A 22,781-nucleotide genomic window follows, 5' to 3' on the forward strand; every position below is an offset into this window, starting at 1 on the left:
GTTGCCTGGCGGTGGTCCAGAAGCGGTATTGAGTGCAGTTTCTTTTTGCCTTTAACTTTTTTTTTCATGGCTAGTACTGGTAATTCTTGCAGGTTTTACGGTTTACTGTTGAAAGAGGCGTTGGTGACTGATTAGGTTCACTGTAGTCATGTCAGGATCGGCCCCTGAGGAGCCTCAGACCTCCATTCCTCCCAGCACAGCCAGCGTTGCCGATCCTGCGCCGGTGGCTGGTGGACCTGGAAGCTCAAGTGACGTTTCCTTTGGTGAGCAAAACCTTAGCTTCACCACCACAGACGTCAGCCTGGTGGAGATGATGGAAATTGAATATACCCAGCTGCAGCACGTACTTTACTCGCACACGGAGGCACAAGTGGGTGAAGGTGAAGTGGAAGCTAGGCTCAATTCTTTCTCCTCGCCTGGTAATGCTGCAGACGCCGCTCTGCACCAGACCTCACTCAACACCACTCAGGAGGGGGGTTCATCAAACAGCTCTGGGAACCGGTCGGTTTACCCAGTTGCCTGCCAGTCAGGATTACCTTCTGACAGCAGTGTGCCAAGTTCAAACCCGCGTTTGGGCTATGCTGACTTTCAGGAGCTCAGAATGATGTTTCTTAGTGAGTCTAACCTCCCTTTGAACCGAGCAGATAAAGCGTCTCATGGTAGCTCTGTAGAAGTCCCAGAATACAGTTTAGTAAAAGTTAAACATGGTGAAAATTTTGTTGGGGCGAATAAAGAAAACATACTTGTTGAAAATTCGGCACTGGCGCCAGAGCCTAGATCTAAATCTGCAGTCAGAGTTCGGTTGGAAGACAGATTCAACAGCATCCAGACAGAAAACCCCAGATGTCAAGAACCCCAAGAATCTGGAGTAACTCTTAACAAGTGTGTTGCAATTAATTTTTAGTTTATATTGTTAAACTGTGTATCATCATATAGTTCAAAACTGATTTTCTACCCGAAACCTAAGAACAGTACTTTTTTTTTAATACATGGGGATGATCGATTGGGCTTTTTTAAGCTGTGCCAGTCAAATGTGGCTGCAGCTCCACTGACCTCAGATTAGGCCCCTCTCTATATTGCATAAATGTCGTTCCAAAATTAATTACTTTACAACTGTGTTCTTGATAACAACATGCAATGTAAATAAAGGTTTGAGAAGAACGTTACCTAGTTTTAACATGCAAATTGCTAAAAGCAAAGTAGATTTTTGATCACAATAAAATACTAAGAGCAATTGATTAGTGTTGTAGTGTGGGGGCCTGACTACAGGGAAAACTTTGAGCAAAAATACTGTTTTACAACTTGGCCCTGTACCTGTGTATTAGTGTGCTGATAAAACATTTTATTGAGGCATAAAGCTGAATTGTTACTGCACAGAACAAAATACCTTCTCAGCTGATTTTTTTTTTTGTCCCTGAAGTAGGCAATATGGCAATAATAATGATTTCTGTTTACAGTAAATGAAAGTGGTTTCTTGGTGATAGTTACTACAAGTATGTGTAGCTGTAAATTTTTCTGCACTCATTTTCAAGTATTCAGTCTGGTATGTTTTCTATGTTGTTTTTTTTTTATTTTAAGTTTAGTAACATTGATTCGACAGCCGTCAGAACTGATAGGTGTTCCTCTTCATCAGCAAGAAAACAAGTGTGCTGCATTAGGGAAAAATAAGACTGTATCTGCCACGCCATCTTTACAGTTCACATACCCGTTATTTACTATGAATGCGTGTTCTACTGCTGGAAGTGCTAATCCTTCACAAGCACAGGTAGATAACATCTTCACCAGTAGTTGTACTCTGCTGATTTCAAATGCTAATAATATTAACCTCTTAGGTGTAATACAATTCCAGAGGTTTGTGTTAAAGTGTGACTTGGTTTGAATAGGGATGATCAGAATGATCTGTAATGCAATTTATTTATTCTTATATTAATCTTTCAGGCCATCAAAAGTAATTTGCCACACAAACCAGTTTTTTGGCAGTTACGTTATTTGTAATAACATCCATCCAGGTGATGATCAATAGGCCATTGGGTTTCTTACTGGAAGGACATTTTTCCTTCAGTTTATCGGTGTATTTATCTGCTTCATCTATGCAAGACAAGAAGGAGACACTTAGATGGTTCCTTTTTTTTCTAATTAATTTTGTTGAAAGAGATTTCCTCCCCAACTCGCAGTAACCTCTGAAGCAAGAGTGGTGGCATGGCACTCAGAAATGTCAGAGGTATCCCGAAAAAATGCAGCAGTCTGTTAAAATCCTATGGTTGTGGTGTAATTGTAATTGGGATTTATTCTGATACAACACATTGAATCACAGGGCTAAAATATAAGAAGTTAACATAAATATATCAAAATAGTCTCTTTTTTAGATATATAGTCCTCTAAGTATTTCTTTGCTAGTTTTCACAGACCTCTGGAACGTCTTGCACTGTTTTGGAAGCTGCCAAACATCAAGACCTTGGGGTACCCAAGACATTCTCTTTCTGCTATCAGGAAATAGAATCCACAAAACAGACAGTAGGTGCTATGAATAAAGCGTTGCCTGAGGAAGTTTGGATTAAAGTTGGAGGTAAACCATTTATCTTCTTTTCACTTAGCTTTCTCTTGGCCTTCAAATCTACTTTTTTTTTTTCTGAATGTTTGTGTTTTTTAGAAAGAATATGATTTTAGTGAATCATATGAGGTGTGAGTTTTATGTCTGAGATGTGCTCTAGGCAGTATGGGACTAGATTTCTCCAAAAAAGTGCAACACCTGTGATTTTAGCTGTACTTTCAAAATTGTTTTGCACTTCTAGCTTGAAATGAGAAAACCCAAGGTTGCGAAGTACATTTGAAAAATTTGGGGCTAGAGTAAGCAACTGATTTTTCTACACTTTTGACCCCAAAGTTGACATAGCAGATCCAGTCAGAATCAAACTGAAGGATATTTCAAAGACTGCCTCAAATGCTCATCAACAGCAGGCATGACCTCACTGTGTTCTCTGAGAAAATAGAAGCTAGGTGGATTTTGACAGCAGGCAGTGCCGTAGGGCTTCCCAAGGGCATGCGCTGCTATAAGAGTCAATCTAGGCTAGCAGTAAAGCTTCAAAGATTATTCCACATAAATAAAGCAACCAAAAAAAAAAAAATTCATTTTCTTAATTTTCAGCGATTAGTGGGAGGGTTATAAATAGGTTCTTCTTTTCCTCTTTGTTTTTCCAAGAAGACACCATATGCAAGCAAGCGATAAACAGAAGAAGTTGCAGCCAAATAAGCCCATCGGATACAAACATAGATCGCAAACCTCTTAGTGAAATTCAAAATATGCATGATGATAGCCAGAGTACTGCGTCTGCCCAGGGAGGTTGGCAGTCAGCACAGCCAAATTCAAGTATGCAGGTGCAAAGTGGTACACAGGACGGGATAGCTCAGCGAAGAGAAAGACATAACCGCATGGAGAGAGACAGAAGGTAATTTCTATGAGGAGTGGCAAGACAAAGTTTTTGAAACCTAAAATACTAATACTGTAATACTGCTGTTCAGAGTAAAATGTAAGTTTGACGTATTTTGTTTTACCTACAAGAAAATACAATGCAGGAGGTGTGAGGGTTTGACATTCCTTAGAGGAAAAAACATGTATGTTTCATTGTTGTCGTCTTTGGTTTTTCACTCTGTAAACAGACAAAAAGAGAGATTTCAAAACATTTAACCAATTCTATAAAGATAACGTAATGTGTATAACATGTCTAATATACAAATACAAAGCTTGTAGCAAACAAAAAGAAGTTGCCAAAGTTCATGGCTTATAGCGCAGGTGAGTAGTCTGCCTTTTTTTGGTTTTTCCCTTCCTTCTCGCCTGTCGGTTGATAAACTTTTGTATTTGCCTGTAGGCGCAGAATCCGGATTTGTTGTGATGAGCTGAATCTTCTGGTTCCGTTCTGTACTGTTGATACTGATAAGGCAACAACTTTACAATGGACCACTTCGTTCCTGAAATACATTCAGGAAAGGCATGGCGATTCCCTGAAAAAGGTTTTAAATCTAATTTCATTTTTGTTCTTGATAAAAATGTGAAATGTTGTAAAGCTCTCAACATAGCTAAGAGTATACGGAATGCTTCTGCTTGATGCTATTTGTGAAGGACCTGTTTATCATTGAAAATTCCTTTTGATTTTTTTTTTAATAGCTGTCCTCACAACAGTTTCAGTTCAGTAGTGTGAAACCATAGGCTGTCCTCAGGGTTTTCAAGTCAGATTTTTTTTTTTTCTTTAAAAAGTTAGCCCAGTTCCTGAGTATGATACTATCAGGACAACAATATAGAATTGAAGTCCTCTTCAAGCATTTGTCCCTGCCCTCCCCACCTTAATTTTCTCGAACTGGTAGGTAAGTGCTGGGAGTCATACCTCCATGCCCACACTAGCTCAGAGGGGGTGAGAGCAGGGAAGGCTTCTGTGCCCTATAAGCAGCTCCCGTACAGCCGCAGGCGCAGCTGCAGCCCAGAGTAGGTCTGGCTCTGCTGAGGCTCTTGAGAGAGTAGATGGAGCGTGTACAGGAAAGCCTGCTTGGATAGATACCGGTACGGCTCCTCAGCACTTCCCGTTAAAGGTGTATTATTTTATTTGCCAAGACACAAGTGAAACAAAAAAATGTATCATCTCGAGTAAATATCTACATTAAACATAATTGTTATTTTTTGTATTTTGATTTTTAGGAATTTGAGACTCTGTTCTGTGGTAAAACAGGCAGGAGACTAAAAATAGCAAGATCAGACTCATTTGTAACGTGTCCAGTGCAGGAAAACACGCATGGCTATGGAGACCAAGTAGCCTGAACTGACCGCCTTGAACTGTACGACAAGTGTGGCTAACTAACAATGGCCCAAACTGTATTTGATTTTCTCCATTTACATGCTGAACATGAATTGCAAACTATAACTTGTAAAAGTATATAAATAGAGCTTTAAAGAAAACATTCTTTATTCAAAATGGACATGAAAGTTAACTATCAGCAATAGCAATCAGTGCTCTGTCAAAGGGGCTACAAGACAATGTGATGACAGCTAAGTATTTTTCCCCTTTAGTTATTAAAAAAAAAGTTCTTTTTCTGTTTGTGGTTCTGCTTTGGGGTGGGTTTTTTTTGTGTTGTTTTGTTTTGTTTTTTTTTTAAACGATCCAGTACAGTTTGGAATAGTTGTAGAACATCAATCTGTCCTGTTATTTTAATGACTAGATGCAAATGTATTTTTCAAATGTAAAAAGAAATTAGTTACCATATTCTAATGCCCATTTTTTCCATTAACAATGTAAAGGCTATATTGGTTAATTGAGTAAGTGCATAGTTTCTAAACTGTGCTGATATTATGAAGTTCATATTTGCCATATGTATTTTAACATGCTTTGCCCTGAAGAGTCAAGCAATGGTGTTAGCGTTTTTTTTAAATACAGTACCATTTTTAATGTCTATCACACAACAGGTGCAACAGGTTCTTATATTGTTATTTTAGTCCAAGAGTGGCATATTGTAAACAGTAGATTATTTAAATGCAGAAACTATTTTCATATTTAAAGACTAATATGACTCCTTTGTTCATAAGCTTTAGCATGTAGGGCAGAAATAGAATAGTGTGTGAGCTGAGAGTGGTTTTATTAATTTTTTAAAATAGATGATGCTAGCAGGTTTTAAAGTACAAAAAGATCTCCCAAAATAATACTGTTGTAAATCACGGATATGGACAATTTTCAGCAATTTATTTCCAAACAATCTTAGTAAAACCAGTTCTGGAAAATGGCGTTCGGCTGAGTTAGTTTCATGTGTATAATGACACTTACAACATCACAAAGAAAAGGTTAAAAAAAAAAATCTCCTTTTATTTTTACAACAGTTCATACAGGTGTTTTTGGCTGGACTTTGGAAGAGCATCCTTTCTTATTTGGGGTTTCATTCACAATTACTGTGCAAATAGCTTAAGTAGAGGTCGTGAAAATGCTGTTACTTAATGTCCTTTATTATCATATGGAAATATACAAAAATTCTCCCCTGTGAATTAAAATATATACATTACACCTTTTGCAGAATTTGATTGCGAGAGGATTACTATTTACTAGTCTTGGCAAATATTTGAGGTGCAATCTGAAAATTGATAATTGACAGCATATACATAAGCTATGGTTTTTACTTAGGTCAGAATCTTAAGATGCTAAAACATGGGATATTTAAATGCCTAATTTCCACTGATGTAAGTAGCAGTTAGGTGCTTGAATGCCTTAACAACATGTATCTTAGCTCACAGACCTGCCTAACTGAAGTCAGTGGGAGCAGCACCAAGGAATTCAACCAACAAGGCTCAAACATTTACGCAGAAAATTCATGATCTTAAGTACGGTTAGGGGGGGTGATGGTAAAAAGGAACAACGCTTCCTCTTGCAGGTCTCTTGAACAAAGGGAGAAAGGGAGGGTGAGGTTGTTTAGCAGTAAAAATTCTGGAAAATAACTGGGGGGAGGAAAAGTACTCATAAAGCATCTCGTAATTAAAGTTTTCATCTGATGCTTTCTTTTTCATAGAACTGTGTCAAAGTCTCCACTTAATACAATAGAGGGAACATCTGTCCATTTATCACTAGGAGGATTCTGTCTGTTTTCTTACAATGCACTGTTTATTTAAATATTCAGTCACTTCTCCGCTTCTTGTACTGTTGATTTATGATTTTTTGGAAGTTGATACTCCAACAGCTCCCATGCAAGCCGACGTGTCACATATGCCTGGAGTTCCCTGAGCCCCGATAGCACCAGGAGTACCGGGATCCCCTGGAAGACCGGGTTCACCCTGAGCACCATCCCGACCATTTTTAGTAATTCCAGGTACACCAGGTGGTCCTAAACAAGAAGGGGAGAAAGATTACATGAATTATTTCCTTCCCTTTTTTTAATGTATATATGTATTACTTTTAGATTTCTTAAAATACTTTGCGTGTCTGTACATCACAGTTGTTATGGCATGTTGAATACAAGGTGTTGAATAAATTTAGCCTGGATCTGGAGTATGCGCACTGGATTTTTTTAGAGTACCTTTGAATTTACTGGAATTACCTCCGTGTAGCTGAAGGCGGATGTTTAGTATTGCACTTTTCTTACTGCCCGTGTCCATTTTGACTTCTGCTGACCAGTGTAAAACTGGATTCCATCCCAATACCGCCTCAATTAGTGTATGACTCCATGAACAGTAACAATTAATTTGTAACCAGAATTATTTTACATCATCCCTGAATCGTTTGCTTAAGGGATGTCCTGGATGTGTAAGCTCACAGCTTACTTCTTGTGACAATACACATCCGTCCCTCCCTCCTGGCCGCCTGCTTGCTCCTTAGTGGGAGGCAGTGGCCTTCAGCTGCTCCAATTCATTGCACCTCCTTAAGGCTAGCTGCAATTAAGAACCTGAGCAAGGGAAGGAGAGTAGAGAGGATAATGATACAGAACATCTTCCTGATATTACAGACAGGGAGTTTTCTTTATACCTGTGTCTAATTTCAAAAATTGGCTCACGATGAAATACATAGTTTGTTTATTGGCAAAATTAATTTCTGCTTTGGGTGGACTCAAGCTATTGTTTTAATTTCTTTTTTTCCTTCAGATGCCAAAAATAATTCACAAAGCACTAATTTCTGTAAACAGCAAGCTACGGAAGCTTGCTAAAATACTGTAAAATATGATTCAGTCTCCTTGAGAAACAGCTATATGAGGTGGTCCATAAACCTCCATTTCTGTCTTAACAGATAGAGAGATGGTGCAGAGATGGCGCCTGGTTCTCTTTATTCATGTAACTGAGGAATTGCATTTACTATTGATCTCCTTACAGTTCATGAGTCGGACAAATGCTCTCAATATCTAATGTGAAACAGCCTCTTTTTACATGCTTTGGAAAACAAAACATTTATGGATTAAAGCAATTATGTTGTGGAAGAATCTTAAGACATCTGGGTATAAATATTCTGGGTTTATGAAATTATATGGATGCAGAGCCTGCTTTTGGTGCCTGTGATTTAATCATTCTGCAGATGTAATTGCAATGAGAAAAGCTGCTTTAATAGGTGAGCAAAATAAAGAATACTCTTCTGAGTTTCTAACAGATATTCATCAATTTGCATAAATTAATCCTTGAATCCACTGATAAAGGATTCAGGACTTCAAGAACTGGGATTATAGCCAGACACAGAGCAATAATACCGCTATACTCCTAAAATCATTATGCTAGGAAGTTATAGTTGTTTCTGGTAAAATGAAATATTGTCCCCTATTTCTCTTGTTTGACCCATAAACACGAATTTTGGAGGACTACAGCTGGTAGTCCAGATTGTAGCCTTCACTGTGGGTGTTCTGTAGACATAGCACCGAGAAGATGGCCACGGGGACGCGGGCAGCAGGCACCAGTCTTCTGCCTTAATCTGGAGCCAGCCCCGCGCAGGTGTTACACACCTTCAAATGAACCGACAGATGCAGTAACCAACTCCATCCTTAACGAGCAGCATGAAGTACCGCTGCAAAGAAGAACCTCCCGACACTGGCTGCCACGTGGGAGCAGTTAAGAAGTTTTCTGACTTCCCCATCTATAAAAACTCTGACCTTTCACAGCCATCAGTGGAAGAAACCAAGAACAAATGAGGGGTCTGGCTGTCCCGGCAGCCTTTTCTCAAAACCATTCTCCAAAACATTTAGGACTAGACAGGAGCGGTGTGAAGAGGGGATGTGCTAATTAAGTTCTGCTGTTCAAATTGTCTGCACCTGCTGTACCCACAGGAAAACAACCCTACTATAACCATGACAGGGACAAAATGATTGTAATGGACTGCCAACAATACACAGAGCTGTCCCTCTTAAGCCTTTACTTTAGTCCTGGTTTATTAAATTACTCGCACAGCTTTACCTTGAAGTCCTTGATCGCCGTCAGGCCCATCAATACCCTGACCAACCGGTCCTTTATCTCCCTTTTCGCCAGCGTCACCTTTAATCATAAATAGACAATTTCAACAGTGAGTTGTGTAGTGCAGGTGGCTCCAAGAACAGGATGGGGAAAGACCAAGAGGAACTCAAAATCCTCAGGACACTGCTAGGACCTTCGCTTACGCTGCACCCTAAAGATTCCAAACCGCCCTCTGGAACTGCGTCAGCTGCCCAAGGCCCCATCTTTTTTTCCTCCACTGCTGAAATTAGTACAAGTTTGCAATTTATTTCAGTGGGTGTAAACGAGAAGCGGGTCGGTTTGGTCTTACCTCTGGGACCAGGATCACCAAGTTCTCCTGTTGGCCCTCTGTATCCAGGCGGACCACGAGGACCAGGATGCCCAACACTTCCCATAGCTCCAGGAGGACCTGGGGGACCAGCTGGGCCGGGACGACCCGTCATTCCAGGAGACAAGGGCTTTCTCAGATTAGCAGCCAACTGTGCAATTTGATCTGAAAAGAACAATTAAAAACCGCGTGTTTGACATTTTCACTCTTTGCTTGGCTCTGTCGTCTGCCACCAAGTGTCCTTCATTGAGTGAGCAGCTGAAAACTGAGTGAACACAAAGCAGAGCTGCACTGCCGCTCCAACACCCTTCCCGCTTCTGCAGAAGGAAACTAAACGTTGACTCTGTCCTCTCAGCTCATCTCTGCCTTTTTTTTTTTTTTTTAATTTATTTCTTCTTTTAACATCTCCAGAGAGGAAGATTTGATCAGAAATCTGCAGGTTGCCCGTTTCCTAAACCACTCTAAAAAGATGTCAAGTCTTCTAGAAAATGATACTTCAATAATTAAAACAAGTAGCCTGAAACAATATTCCAGAGTTTAACTTCATCCCAAATGGTGACCGTAAAGGCAGAATGGTGGCTTCAAAGGAAGAAGAGGACTCCTTGGGAGGTGGCTGCTGCCCGAGCCCCGCGCCAGGAGACGGGTTGTGCTGTGGAGATAGACAGCGGTTAGGGCAGACACGGTGCCAGCCCGCGCGGGTGGTACTTGTGTCCAAGCTGCTTTCCGCACACTTCATATGGCCCCGTGATGAATCATTTAAAAATACTCATTTTAGAAAAATGAGAGACATCCCAGACAACAAGGTGACCTCCAGAATGACTTCCTTACATTAAAGGTCAACATATCTTTTCTTATTAAGACAGAAAAATAACAAATCTCAGGAGCCATCGGGATCTACTCATCTTCAGTTAAATATGGTAATTAAAGTCAGTTTTCTCTCAGTAATACTCACCATTTATCATTTCCCCACAGAGTTCTCTAATACGCTGTTCACTGGCCTCTTTGCCCTGTAATTAACAGAAGAATCTCTCCTTAAACAAACCACGTTATCAATAATCATCCCGGACAGAAGCTTTGGGATGTGAAACTCGTTTCCAGCAGCTCAGTAAGGCGCACAGGATCCCGCAGGAAGAGCAGTGGGGTTTTCCCCTTTTCAAAAGATGACGGCTTGAATTTAGAAGCTCTGTCATACCAATGGCAGAGATGAATTTTAATGTTAGGCCAGATATTGATCTGGGGCTTATTTGGCCTTTCCTGAATGATGAAACACGAGCTCTGGACCTAGACGGAGCTCTAACGTTTGAAGCAGTGGGTAGGAGTTGTATTTTTAAATGACCAACTTCTACCTCACCTTTGTAATGAGCACAGTGCCTCACAGCCCGTTCCAATGGACACAGATAATCTGTCCATGTGTCACTGCCGGAGAAGACTAACTCTCCCAGGCACGCATTCAGGGGCATTTTCACTCTGCAGCTTGCGAGCTGTTCATCTTTTGGCACCGGTAAACTCTCGATGGAAGACTCTCAGCTCGCACGTGCAGTTACCGACTTTTGCCTGCTCAGAAGCAGCACCTTATTTTTTCTGGAATACGCATCCAAAATCCACGACCCATTTGTTCACTTCGGAGAGTTCGGAGACTCTGTGCCTGTGCGGGCAATACTCACAGGAGGCCCAGGTTTCCCCGTGATGCCGGGAATGCCTTGCTCCCCCTGATGGCCCATGGGCCCTGGATGTCCTGGGATCCCTGGTACTCCGGCTGTCCCATTCGGTCCTTGGACACCTTTTGGACCAAGTTCTCCTCTTTTTCCTGGCTGTGATTTAGAAGAAAAACAACAACAAACCACTTAAAACAGGAGACATGGTGAGTTCTTTTCTCGTGGGGATTAGTTAAGCCTTTGTTTGGGTTTCCTTAACTGATTTGGCAGATCGCGAGTGTTTCTTACGTCGTACGGGTGATTTTATGTATATAGCTCATGATAATAGGAGTCCCTGCTGCAGCAAAACACTCAAACACATTTGAATGTTTTGAATGCCACAAAAAATTGTCATTGTCATAGATTTTATAGCACGACCATGAAGAAAACACGCTTCTAGGAAACAATGCCAGAACATAGTTTATGGAGCTACATCATCAAAAGATGCAATAAGCATGTTTACTCCCAAACCTTTCCGAGCATGAGCCCACGGTGTCTGATACATACCTCTCCTTTTTGGCCGGGGGGACCAAAGGGACCCTATTAGAAAGAAAAGGGAAATAAGAAAGAATGATCCATTCAGAAAACGCACATCTAACATCAAATCTCCCAAGCGCCGTGAAGCCACGTTGACGTGTATGTGGCATCTAATGGGCTTTTCTAGCAGAGGGGCCAGGAATGGTAACGGGATGCTGGAGACCATATTCAGCCCTGGCACAACAGGGAGAGGACGCTGACGCCAAGACCGGCCCCGGGTGCCAATGCTGAACACGGGTCCAGGCAACCCGGTTACTTCTTGACATGGACCAAACCCCCCACGGACAGAGCCATGTCGACCGCTCCCAGGAGTAAAATGTCAAATAAGCACCAATACGCCACAGTTCTGCAAAGGCCACGTGGGCTACACGGTGCTTCCTAAGACAGGAGAGCTGATGCACACCATGAATATGGGGGTGGAAAGGCTCGGGGTGCCTTCTCCTTTTGGCAGCCAGCAGGGTTGGAGCTCTTGGATGGTTAATTCTGATTGACCATATTAGTTTCTTGATTCATGGTTCTCTAGACCCATCTGTTATTTGAGGAGACAATTCTACTGAATTTAAGGACACCTACCAGTTCTCCTTTGTCACCTGGGAGGCCATCTGCTCCAGCAATGCCCTGAAAGTGAGACACCAGAATTAACACTGCCCCTGTTGATGCACAAAGGTTACTGGCAATAAGGCTCACTGAGACCTGGATAACCTCAGCACCTATGGGACATGGGGGCACCTTGCAGCTTATACAGCTGCTCCAGCAAGAGGAAGTTCTCTCTTCCTAAAGCTGAACTCTACAGGAGCTGTAGAGTTCCACTTGCACGGCATTCGTGGTGGAAGGCAGCTTGCACAAGGACTGGGTGAAAGGCTGGATTCATACAGATGAGAGCCCCGATGGGGTGGCCGTGAAAGACATCCACAGGCTGGCACTGGCATTCCTCTTACGGGGAATCTGAATTTCAGGTTCCTCATCTCTGGGTCTCACAGAAAACGTGAGTTTGCAATGACAGCTAAACATTCAGTGTCCAGCGGAGCTGTGTCCTTTAGGTTTCCTCAGTAGCAGAAGTCAACTGCAGAATGGCTTCATCCTACCCTTAAACAGAAGCGATCCTTCACTTGGTGAGGACCATCCCTCTCCCTCTCTGGGGACTCTAACGCAAGGGTGGATAAAGAAGGTTAGGTTGGTCTTTCCCTTAGTGACAAAACAGGGACCACGCAGACACTGACACTGGTAAACAAACCAAGAAATGCTTGCTGGAAAAGCATGTGTTCTCTGCAAAAACAGTGTCACCCATTAATGTAAGTCACATATTTGATGAAAACTGGCTCAAAAGCTCATCGCTGAGACTAACCCAACTATGGAAGTTCAGCAGCAAAAAGTAAAAGATTAAATTGGTCTATTAGTCTGCCAAGCTTTGAGGTTAGGACAAATCCTCTTCATCAGGCACGTGGTGCTCAGTGAAAAGCTGCGCTTCCAAACTTAACTTGGAGGAATATGATGCGAGGAGCTCCTGTACGGCGTGCCTCGTGGTTACAAAACAAACAGCAACGCATTTTTATCAGCATTTTCCTCTGTTTCCATCAGAACAGCCTAGATCTCTTTCGCCGATGCAGGAAGAACGGGACCAAAGAGGGTTTTGCTGGTGCTTGCTCCAGAATATTCGAGGGAAGGAGAGCAGGCTGTGCTGGCAGAGCTGCACCTCAGGTAGGGTTTAAATGCCTCCATCGCCTACAGCATGGAAGTTATCCCAGGAGGAAGATCAGCTTCACTTACCTGGTTACCTTTGGGACCAGGAACACCAGTCGGACCCTGAGAATAAGGAAAAGACAGACAGCAAATGAGCTCAAACTGTTATTTTCCTGTGAATTCCTGGTGCGGTCAGACATTCCCTCACCCAGCAAGGGGTTGGGAAGGAGTCTCCCAACTGCCAAGTAGCAGGGACCAAATCTTATTCATACTTCTTCGAAACAAGAAGGGATTTTAAGCACCCTTGCTAGTTTTGGGTTCTGTTTTGTGTTGTAGGACAGTTTCTCAGGCTCTTGCCTCCAGCACTGAGCAGCTGCCAGACCAAGCAGGACCTCCCAGCTCAGGCCTGGTGGTCTTCCACCCACCACGTCCTCATCCAACCAAACCAGAGAGACCTTCTTGACGTGGGCAATGCACTGCTCCCCACCTGCGCGGCACAGGTTACCTACACCGGCCTTTTTCATACCATCCTCCTCAATCTCCTAAATAAAACTAAAATGAATTTTGTGCTTTAAATCCTAGTCTGGAAAATCTGTTTCACAAAAGTCATCTTTCTCATCCATCCCAGGGGCAGGAACTCTGTTTTACTGCTGCCCCTCTGCTTTTCATTATTGTCTTCTCTCTAGCGTGACCGAAACAGCAATTTAACAAATTCACAAATTAAAGGACGAGGTCCCGGATGAGACTGGTGGGCAATTGATCTCCGCCTTTCACACCTGAAGATGTGAGAAGGAGACTGAATTTACTTACAGTATAAAATGGACGAGAACATTTATTACCACAATGGCGAGAAGTCAGGGTGGTTTTTCAAGGCTTTATTAGGCTGTCAGTTTTCCTGGGGATTTAGAGTCAGGTGCTCCTGACTTTGAGATTCACAGAACAACACGGCCACAGGAATAAAATACATTTAGATGATGAACTGATCATCACCCTAGGGATAATTCAGGCAGCTTGAAAAACCCTCCCAACTTTAACTCTATGTACCCGGCGTTCCCAGAGAGGACGGGAGATGCTTTCACAGCCCTGTTCTGTGACTGTGGGTCCATTCAGCAGAGACAACGAGGAGTTCAGGAGAACCCCAGGGTTCTTTTTCCACTGCAAAATCTATATGGGAAATTCAACCATTTTACCCTTCAAATAGGGTTTCTACAGCACATTCATCAATCCGGCGTCTGCAAACTGATCTATTTTTAATAACTAGGTGTGGAGATGGCTCAGCAGAACAGAATCTCCAAGGAGGGCAAACACGTACGACAAGGGCATGTTGTTTTGCTCAAGTCAAGCACTGAATAAGTTAAAAAAGGCGGGGGGGAATCTCTATTAAAGAAAAAGATAATCCTCGGCAAAACAGACAATGGAATGTGGAAACGCAAGAATTGCTGTGGCTATTTATATCTCCCATTTTATGTTTCCCGATGGCAAAGGCAATATATTCTTTTCTGAACATGATCATCCAGATTTATACCTCCAGCTCCACACGGTCCGAAGGCTCCGTGAAAGTTTATGGCACTGAAACACAGCTTAGTCATGACAGACTGTGTCCTGCAAGGAACGGGCCCCTGAAGAAAAGCTTAGCCTGAAAGATTTTGATTCAAAAGTGTGCAAATTCACAGCAGTGGTGATTCCCAGCAGCAGGAACGAGTGACGGGACTTTAGGAGCCCCAGCTCCGTGTCCACCAGCCACCCTCCCATTTGTGTCGCTATCAGTTAAACACAACTAACGTTCCTGCCCAGCATCCAGCGATGAAGGATGGAGCCGAGAGAGACATTGCCCCAGATGGCTGCCAGCATCCAGAATCCCCAGGAATGTGATCTTAACGAAAAAAAACCTCAGGAAAGATACTCACCTATTGCTACCACAGTCAGCAATAACAGTGAAATCCTTCCCCTCCCCAATATCCCGCTCCAACAAGATGGTTTAGATATTGCCCCAATGCTGTTTTATATCTTATGGTCAAATGCACTGAACCTTTTCTATTTTTCATGCAAGAAGATACACTTATTGATATGGTGGTTTATATTCCTGGCCACAGTCAGCCTTGAGGACTGTGAAAAAGCGTATCAGTTCCTGTTAACTCCAGCTTGTGGGAATATATATATTTTTTTTTCTTTTCTAAAAAAAAAATAAGCCAGAATTGATTTCAGGAGAGCGTGATGGGTTAGCCGCAGCCGTGACGGAGTGATTGTATTGATCCTGTATTGGCAGGTCTCCTCGCTGCAGGTGTCGGGCTGGCGGCGAGGTGAACCCAGGGCAGAACCTGCTGCGCTCGTTGTCTGCCCCCAGCAGCAAAGGCCGTTTGTTTAAGCTATAAAGACACGGTTGGAGGTTTTAGCGTCTTCCCAGCCCAAACCTTGTGCCCAGTAACACGCGTGGCAATTGGCCGTGCTGATGGCTGGCGGAGAGGAGGGCACGTGGCTGTCACCGACAGCAGTGGGGATGGGCGGGAGGGGGATGTCACCCTGCGAACCCGCTGCGCACATGGAGGCGGAAAGTCTCCAGCGTTACCCAACCCTGCCACAACACGTTTTCCCGGGGAAAGCTGTTAACGAGCTGGGGTGTTAAGAAACAATCGACAATTTCATCTTAGAGTAACTACGCTTAACTTCAGAGCCAGAAATAAAACCTAGATTTTTTTTTTCTTCTTCTCTTCTTTCTTTCCTCTCTTCCTTCTTTTTTCTTCTTCTCTTCTTTCTTTCCTCTCTTCCTTCTTTTTTCTTCTTCTCTTCTTTCTTTCCTCTCTTCCTTCTTTTTTCTTCTTCTCTTCTTTCTTTCCTCTCTTCCTTCTTTTTTCTTCTTCTCTTCTTTCTTTCCTCTCTTCTTTCTTTTTTCTTCTTCTCTTTTTTTTGCTTTAAGCATAACGTCTTCCCTCCCTCTGCTCGGAGCAGCTTTCTGGATACCAGGCTGCTCCGTGCAGGGGCCTCTTCCCCTCTGAACATACTTTTTTTTTTCACCCCAACGAAGCCCTGAACGCAGTCAGGACCCTGCAGCTCCACAATAACCCTCCTGTTCTACGCTCCCAGGCTCACCGTCCCTCCAAGAGGCTCTTTTAAACCTGCCTGGAGCCGGCACAGAAGGGCCATTGTGAAACCCCTGTGGTGCCGCTGTGATTGCTTATACAGAACCTTCACCTTAAAGCCGGAGTCGAGGGAGCGGGCGAACACACGGCTACTGTTCTCCTGCGAGCCCCGAGCAAACGTCATTCACTTTACCCCGCTGGCTGCTTTTAAATGAGAATGAATATATTTAAATAAAAAGTTGCATTTATTCTGAGGTGTGGGGCCCAGGTGTGTCGCTGCTCAGAAAGAAAAATCACTGAGTAAACTGTCATTTTAAAAAAACATCCAGAAATCCTAATCAAGCGTCTGAGTAACAAAAGCGCGTGAATCGTCTCTCCTCTGCTCATGGTGAAATCAGCACACAGAGCAGGGAAAAAAACCCAAACAATCATCTCTTCTGGCTAGGATAGGACCCCGAAATCTCTTAAACAACCCCTGCTGTCTAAAAATAGTGTGAGTTCCTGAACTGAAAGGGAAATAAGGGCAGGAGCAGAAGAGACGTGATGCACAAATCCTGCTACCTGCGGCAGGGTCCAGCTCGGGCATGTCCCAGCCGCAGCGGATGGACTGGGACACCCAACGTACCCACCTCCTACCCAACCTGCTGGTGTCTGCTGGGGTGACGTCAGCTACACCATCTCTGGGGGCCCCGTTACCCTCTAATTGCACATCTCCCCCACAGGAATTGGTTACAGATGTCTTCTCCTTACCCTGTCACCTAACTCTCCACGAATCCCAGTTGGACCAGGCAGGCCAGGTTCACCACTGGCACCTTTGGGACCCTGTTAGGAAAAGAAAGAAGAAAGAGCTACAGCTTAAAGTTCCAGGAAACCCTGTGTATCTTGACATCCCCAAAGTTCACCAGTCTCCATAACATGGTCAAAAAGGTCATTTGTCTTTGATGTCCTCTCTCTATTTTCCCTCCAGGACCTAGGGACCGCTTGCTGACTGCCGGTACCACTTGCGTTGGTCGGTTCGGCTCACTGACTTCTGCCCCACCATGTTTCAGCCACCCGCCAAAGTGCCCCAGCCCTCGCCTGGCCCAGGTCTTTCACTAAAAAATAGTCCCATCTGTGACTCCCGACCAAGTGATGCTCCCAGAACCGACGCTGTTTTTCAGCCACTTCCACTGGGGAATGCACAGTCCCTCAGAGAGGGGAGGACCAAATACGAGAGTCGCAGTGCGGCAGGAGGGAGGAGGAGTTCACTGAAGACATACAGGCTGGGAGCACCCAGATCGAGGAGAAATTAAGGTGTCTTTACATAGGTCAAACTCAAATCCTTGTTCGCAAACAAATATAAAATATAAATAGTTCCAGCAGGCTGCTTATCTGCCCTTGTGCTTTTCATAGAACAGGTTAGGTTGGAAGGGACCTTAAAGATCACCCAGTTCCACCCCCTGCCCTGGGCAGGGACACCTCCCCCCAGCCCAGGTTGCTCCAAGCCCCGTCCAACCTGGCCTTGACCACCTCCAGGGATGGGGCAGCCACAGCTTCTCGGGGCAACCTGCCCCAGGGGCTCACCACCTGCACAGGCAACAATTTCTTACTAAGATCTCATCTAAATTTTCCTACCGTACTGTGTTAACAAAGGAGTCAATCTGCTTCTGGCAAGTGGAAAGACCTTTCTTCCCATCACTTGTTGCCATCACACACTTGTTTGCCCAGAGGTTTGCAGAGAACAGTGGCGTGCCCGAACGCGATGCACGTTAAATCACCCCCGTCAGCATACTGACCTGGAAACCTCTGACACCGGGGGCTCCCATCGGGCCTTGAAGACCAAGTGGACCCTGAAAAAGAGAAGGGTAAACTTTGGAAAGGAGAAAATTCAGGGCCAGGTAAGTCACTTGTGTAATTAAATTGGCTCACTTCGAGCAGGGAGGAGGCAGTTCTGCACTGCAGCAGTGGCACCACTGGTGGACCTGAGGAGCCACTGTGAAGTGGTGCTTGGGGTTTGCTGAGCTTTATTAATATTATTATTAACATTATTTTTAACAGAAATGCTTATTTGCATATATTAATGCTTAATGACGTATCACACTCATAAGCAGTAAAGACCAGCAAAGGGTGGAAGGATGATAGAGCACAGACAATATCCATTAAAGGGGATGTGGCATCCCAATATTATGTTTTTAATTGATCCAGTTCTGGAAGAAGGTACTGTAAAACATGTGCTGCACGCACGTGCTGCTGTGAAAAATGGCAATTACGTCCACTTGCTTGGACATACTTTGTACTTGCAAAATAGAAAAAGGCAACATCTTGTGCTTTTGAGAGCCTGGCTCCTCTGAACATTACTGTTAGGAGTCTCTATTGCTTTCTACTGTGAAAAAGTCACATATGCGATAAAGATCTTGGGTGAAAAAACCCTACGCGATTTAGGCATCTAAATCCCATTTTGTAAAGTGTCTTCTTGAAATAGATGCCTTCGGCAAACTTCTGTCACAAGGTGGGACTTCAGCTCTGCCTCCTTTCACAGCTGTCTCTGCTGGGTGCAGCGTTAAGGGACATAAATTAACTTCCAACTGGGCGCCGCAGGCAGAGGATCAGTCAGCACGGACTGTCCAACGCAGCCGAGAAACCAGCTGTCTTCTGGACTGCAGCGCAGGTGTGCCCTGGGTTAAAATGCCGTTTTTTCCCCTAATTGTTATCCCTACAAATTCCCCCTGTTATCTGAACATCCACCGTCTCTCTCAGTTTTTTCTGGTTGTCACGAAGAGGCAGTCCTCCTGTGATATTTGACTCGGTCTAAACCAGTCGCCCTCATCCCTGGCTCCCAAGATGGGCACGGCCGTAACCTCGTGCACGAACCAGGAGGAGCCAAACTGCTGAAAAGGAGCTCGAGAACCGCACAGGTATTTTTGTCGTTACTGCTTCCACTTCTGATTTCTGCTTGTAATTCAGCGAGGAGATTTGAGAGTTATAAATACAGAGCTCTAGGAAAGTTAAGGTAAAATGCACCCAAAACCAACTCTGCCGTACTGGTGCCTTTAAAAGCAGTGGGACCTGATAGGACCTGACAGCCTCTGAGTGGGAGGAAACTCTTGATCTGCTATAATAAATACGGTCAAATTGTTTTGAGCCAAACAGCCTTAACACCAGACAAATCCTGCAAGTCTCTTAGAATAGCCCAGGCTAACGATATTTCATATAAATTAGGACCCTAATAATACAAATCAGAAATTAGAACTCCAGGTTAGAAATAAGCAGAGGTTCACCTGCTATTGCGCCCGGGTCAGAGGGCTGCACCAATGCAATTAGCTCCACTGCATTTGATTTTTAGCTATAATAATACGATACCTTTTGTGGGGCCAGCTATCTTGATGAAAAATTGCAGACATAAAAGCAAACATTATTAATTTAGTTTATTACTAAGGCAGATTTCCCCCTCCTTGGAATTTTCAAGTGCAGCTGCTCACAAACAATAAATCATCATACTGTTCAATTTCTTCCAAGTGGCACATACCAGAAATCACGTTAGACTTGCTGTAGGCTTCTGGATTTCAAAATAAGATTAAGAGGGGGGGAAAAAAAAAAAAAGAAAAGAAAAGAAAAAAAGCCCAACAAAAGCAGAGGAAGGTCAGGTCCAACCACAACAGCAACGCTAGACGGGGAGTGCCAGAACAAAAGGTATCCCAGCGGTTTCAGTAGTGTGGGCGAAATCAGGTTGTTATCATCCTGATAGCATTTATTATTACCTCTGCTGTTGAGGAGGGGCGCAGCAGGTAACCACACAGCTATTTTCAGGTTTGCATTGCAACTCCTGCCGCTTGTCGTTTCTCAGGCTCTGAGATGACGCAGGGAACGCAATGAAAGCGGGAACAAGATGCTCCACTGAGCACCTCACTGGTTTCTAACCCAAAAGTTTCAAAAAGTTGTCGGTTCACAGAGTAAAAGCAAGAACTGCCAGAGCTGGGGGGGGTGGGGGGGGGTGGGTTTGTTTCCCAGGGGCTCACAAGCTCCCAGCAAGATTATGCTGCTGCAGTACTGGGTGGGAGAAGGAAAGATGTGAAGAGATTCCCCACCTGAAAACGGTTCTGGTGTTGCACCCACCGGAGGGTTGTGAACTTTGGGGCATTTTCAAGCAGTTGGGAAAAGCCTGCAACTACGTGCAAGAAAGGCAAGAGATTCCCACCAGGACCAAAACTTTTTAAGACATTTCAAGCCCCCACCATTCGCCCTGATGACGTGCAGCTTCCCGGTTTTCCTGCTTGTACGGCTTTGGGTTTTGCAGCGAACTTCTACTGCTCCAAGGAAAGCGATATAGGAACGGGAAGGATTTTGTGTCCCATGCGCTGGTGGCAATCCACATTGCAATAGCTTAACGGGAGTTTTGCTTCATTAGTGACTCGCATTCAGCACAAGCTGAACCTCATTATTACTGCCTAATCAGGGAATTACTGACTGTCCAGTCTCTCCTGTCTGACCGTAGCAGCTCCACAAACCTCTCCGACAACTGCGGGTTTCTTTGCCAAGTGAAACGGGAGGAATCACTGCGCATTCGCACGGAGCCGTCAGTGAGAGCAGGATCTGACCCACTTATGGAGGAGTAATTCCTCCACTGCCAAAGCTCCCCGGAGGCAATACCAAGAGAGAATGCGGCTTTTAATTTTATCCAGAGAGTAACCCCGGGTACTGAACTCCACGATGGTGTCTATTAGATTTACAAGCAGCGTTGTACTTACAGTCGCTCCTCTGGGTCCCGGCAGACCTCTCTCACCCGGAATACCAACATCGCCCTGGCAATAACACCAAAGTCAGCCGTGCCGTTGAGGAGCCGCCAATCCACCCTCCCCAACCCACCGCAGAGCCAGAAGGTAATTCCTGCATCCCAGGCTACTTCGACCCCAAACTCCCTGCCCCACCAGCCCCATCCACGAGGTCACACCGCCTGCCCTGCCGGGCTGTCCCCTCTGCTGCCCACCCGCACCATGCTCGCCGCGTCGCGCCACGCTGCCCGGGAGCGCTCATCCCCGCGGGCCGGCGTGTGTTGCAGGCAGCACGGCACCCATCGCGTTACTGAAAGCTTTATTTGTGGCAGGGAGGCAGCAGGGGAGCCCCAGCTCCCCAGCTCGGTTTAAAATACACTCAGCGGAGCTCGCGATAAGCGTCAACGATGGGGATACGTACAGGGACGCCTGGCTCTCCGGAGGGACCCGCCTCTCCCATCTCGCCAGGGCTGCCCTGCAGAGGAGGAAGCAAACACTCGGTTAGGGCATAACTTCAGAGAATCGCTCCTGGCCCACCTAGAGCAAGAGAGGAGGGAGTTAAAACCTGGATCAGGAAATAACAGCAGCTTTAAACTTTTACTTTTTTAAGATCAAGAAGAGCAAACTCTTAAGAACGGACATTTCAAGAACATTTAATGGACATTTAAAGACGTTTCATGGAAGTTTAAAGAACAGATGAGGTGTATGTGCAGTTGGGGAGGGCTGCCCCCCCCCCAGGGCAGTGCCACCATCGCCCATCTCGGACCAAGCGAGACAGGGATGCTCTTCTGGAGGCACGCTCAGGACACCCCACTTCACTCATTTCTGCACCACCTTGACGCAAGGAGAAGCGTCTTCCTGCAGCGCTATCTCATGCATGAGGATCAACAACAATAATGATGCAGGCGACAAGTTTAGTAGCTTCCCCACCAGAACCCATCATTAGAGAGAGTCACTTACTGGTTCACCCTTTGAGCCTTTAATACCTGCTCTTCCAGGCAGACCCTGAAAAAAACCCAAACAACCGCAATATTAAAGCAATGTCAGAAGAAGTAGAGTTATTAGATTTGGTATTCTGGTCTGATTTGAGATACAAGGAGCAACATTTGCTTGAAGCAATGGAGGATTTACATTTCTGCAGCTTTCACCATGAAAATTATGGCTTCAATTTCCCTCTTGTTGACTGCACTAACAGCTCTGCGTACACGAATCCTTGGCAATTAAAGCAAAGCGGAGGAATATACAAATAGTGAGAGCAACAATATTTTGCATAGCAGAAAACTCTCTCCAGGGATGTTCAAAATATTCTGTAAGATAGGAAGAAAGGAATACTTTACCTCTATTAAACAGCTGGAAGACTGGAGAGATGAAACATTTCGGCAATGAACACCAGTAAGGCAGGGACAGAGCTCAGGATATTGTTCAATTACGTTTACTGGTATCCTGTATCTTACCTCCCCTGCGTAAGGGATGCACATCACTGGGATGTGAAGGAGAAAATCCCTCTCAAATTTAAATTTTAAACAGAACCAGAGTGGCCAAAAGCCAGGGTATTACTGTATTAGTATTTGGTGCTACTCCAGATTTTTCTGTTCTATCTTGTACACTGCTCTCCTGTTTGTACGGTGGGAGAAGTGCGTTTCCTCTTGGCTGCAATGGGGCCCCTTGTGAGGCAACACACAAAATGACACAGGAGAAAATCCCTCTCAAATTTAAATTTTAAACAGAACCAGAGTGGCCAAAAGCCAGGGTATTACTGTATTAGTATTTGGTGCTACTCCAGATTTT

At 44.4% G+C, this 22,781-nt stretch overlaps 2 protein-coding genes across 2 annotated transcripts in view; one reads left to right on the plus strand and one right to left on the minus strand.

Moving 5' to 3' along the window:
• The first annotated feature begins 148 nt into the window (after window positions 1-148).
• On the plus strand, window positions 149-4,807 carry TCFL5 (transcription factor-like 5 (basic helix-loop-helix)). Its single transcript, XM_009893578.1, has 6 exons — window positions 149-882; window positions 1,579-1,765; window positions 2,407-2,566; window positions 3,200-3,446; window positions 3,867-4,008; window positions 4,688-4,807. The coding sequence occupies exons 1-6, from the start codon at window positions 149-151 to the stop codon at window positions 4,805-4,807; spliced, it is 1,590 nt and encodes a 529-aa protein (XP_009891880.1).
• Window positions 4,808-5,623: 816 nt separating this feature from the next.
• COL9A3 (collagen, type IX, alpha 3) overlaps window positions 5,624-22,781 on the minus strand; it is a 40,353-nt gene continuing 23,195 nt past the window's right edge. The window contains exons 20-32 of the mRNA XM_009893451.1: window positions 21,954-21,998; window positions 21,415-21,468; window positions 20,970-21,023; window positions 18,021-18,074; window positions 16,996-17,067; window positions 13,256-13,291; window positions 12,062-12,106; window positions 11,459-11,491; window positions 10,922-11,068; window positions 10,210-10,264; window positions 9,240-9,422; window positions 8,894-8,971; window positions 5,624-6,849 (exon numbers count right to left, since the gene is read on the minus strand). Of these exons, the coding sequence (XP_009891753.1) occupies window positions 6,674-6,849; window positions 8,894-8,971; window positions 9,240-9,422; window positions 10,210-10,264; window positions 10,922-11,068; window positions 11,459-11,491; window positions 12,062-12,106; window positions 13,256-13,291; window positions 16,996-17,067; window positions 18,021-18,074; window positions 20,970-21,023; window positions 21,415-21,468; window positions 21,954-21,998 (1,032 nt within the window). The 3' untranslated portion in view covers window positions 5,624-6,673. The remainder of the gene's footprint in view (window positions 6,850-8,893; window positions 8,972-9,239; window positions 9,423-10,209; window positions 10,265-10,921; window positions 11,069-11,458; window positions 11,492-12,061; window positions 12,107-13,255; window positions 13,292-16,995; window positions 17,068-18,020; window positions 18,075-20,969; window positions 21,024-21,414; window positions 21,469-21,953; window positions 21,999-22,781) is intronic.

The sequence above is a fragment of the Charadrius vociferus genome, unplaced genomic scaffold (assembly GCF_000708025.1).
Source record: "Charadrius vociferus isolate BGI_N301 unplaced genomic scaffold, ASM70802v2 scaffold259, whole genome shotgun sequence".
Taxonomy (NCBI): Eukaryota; Metazoa; Chordata; class Aves; order Charadriiformes; family Charadriidae; genus Charadrius; species Charadrius vociferus.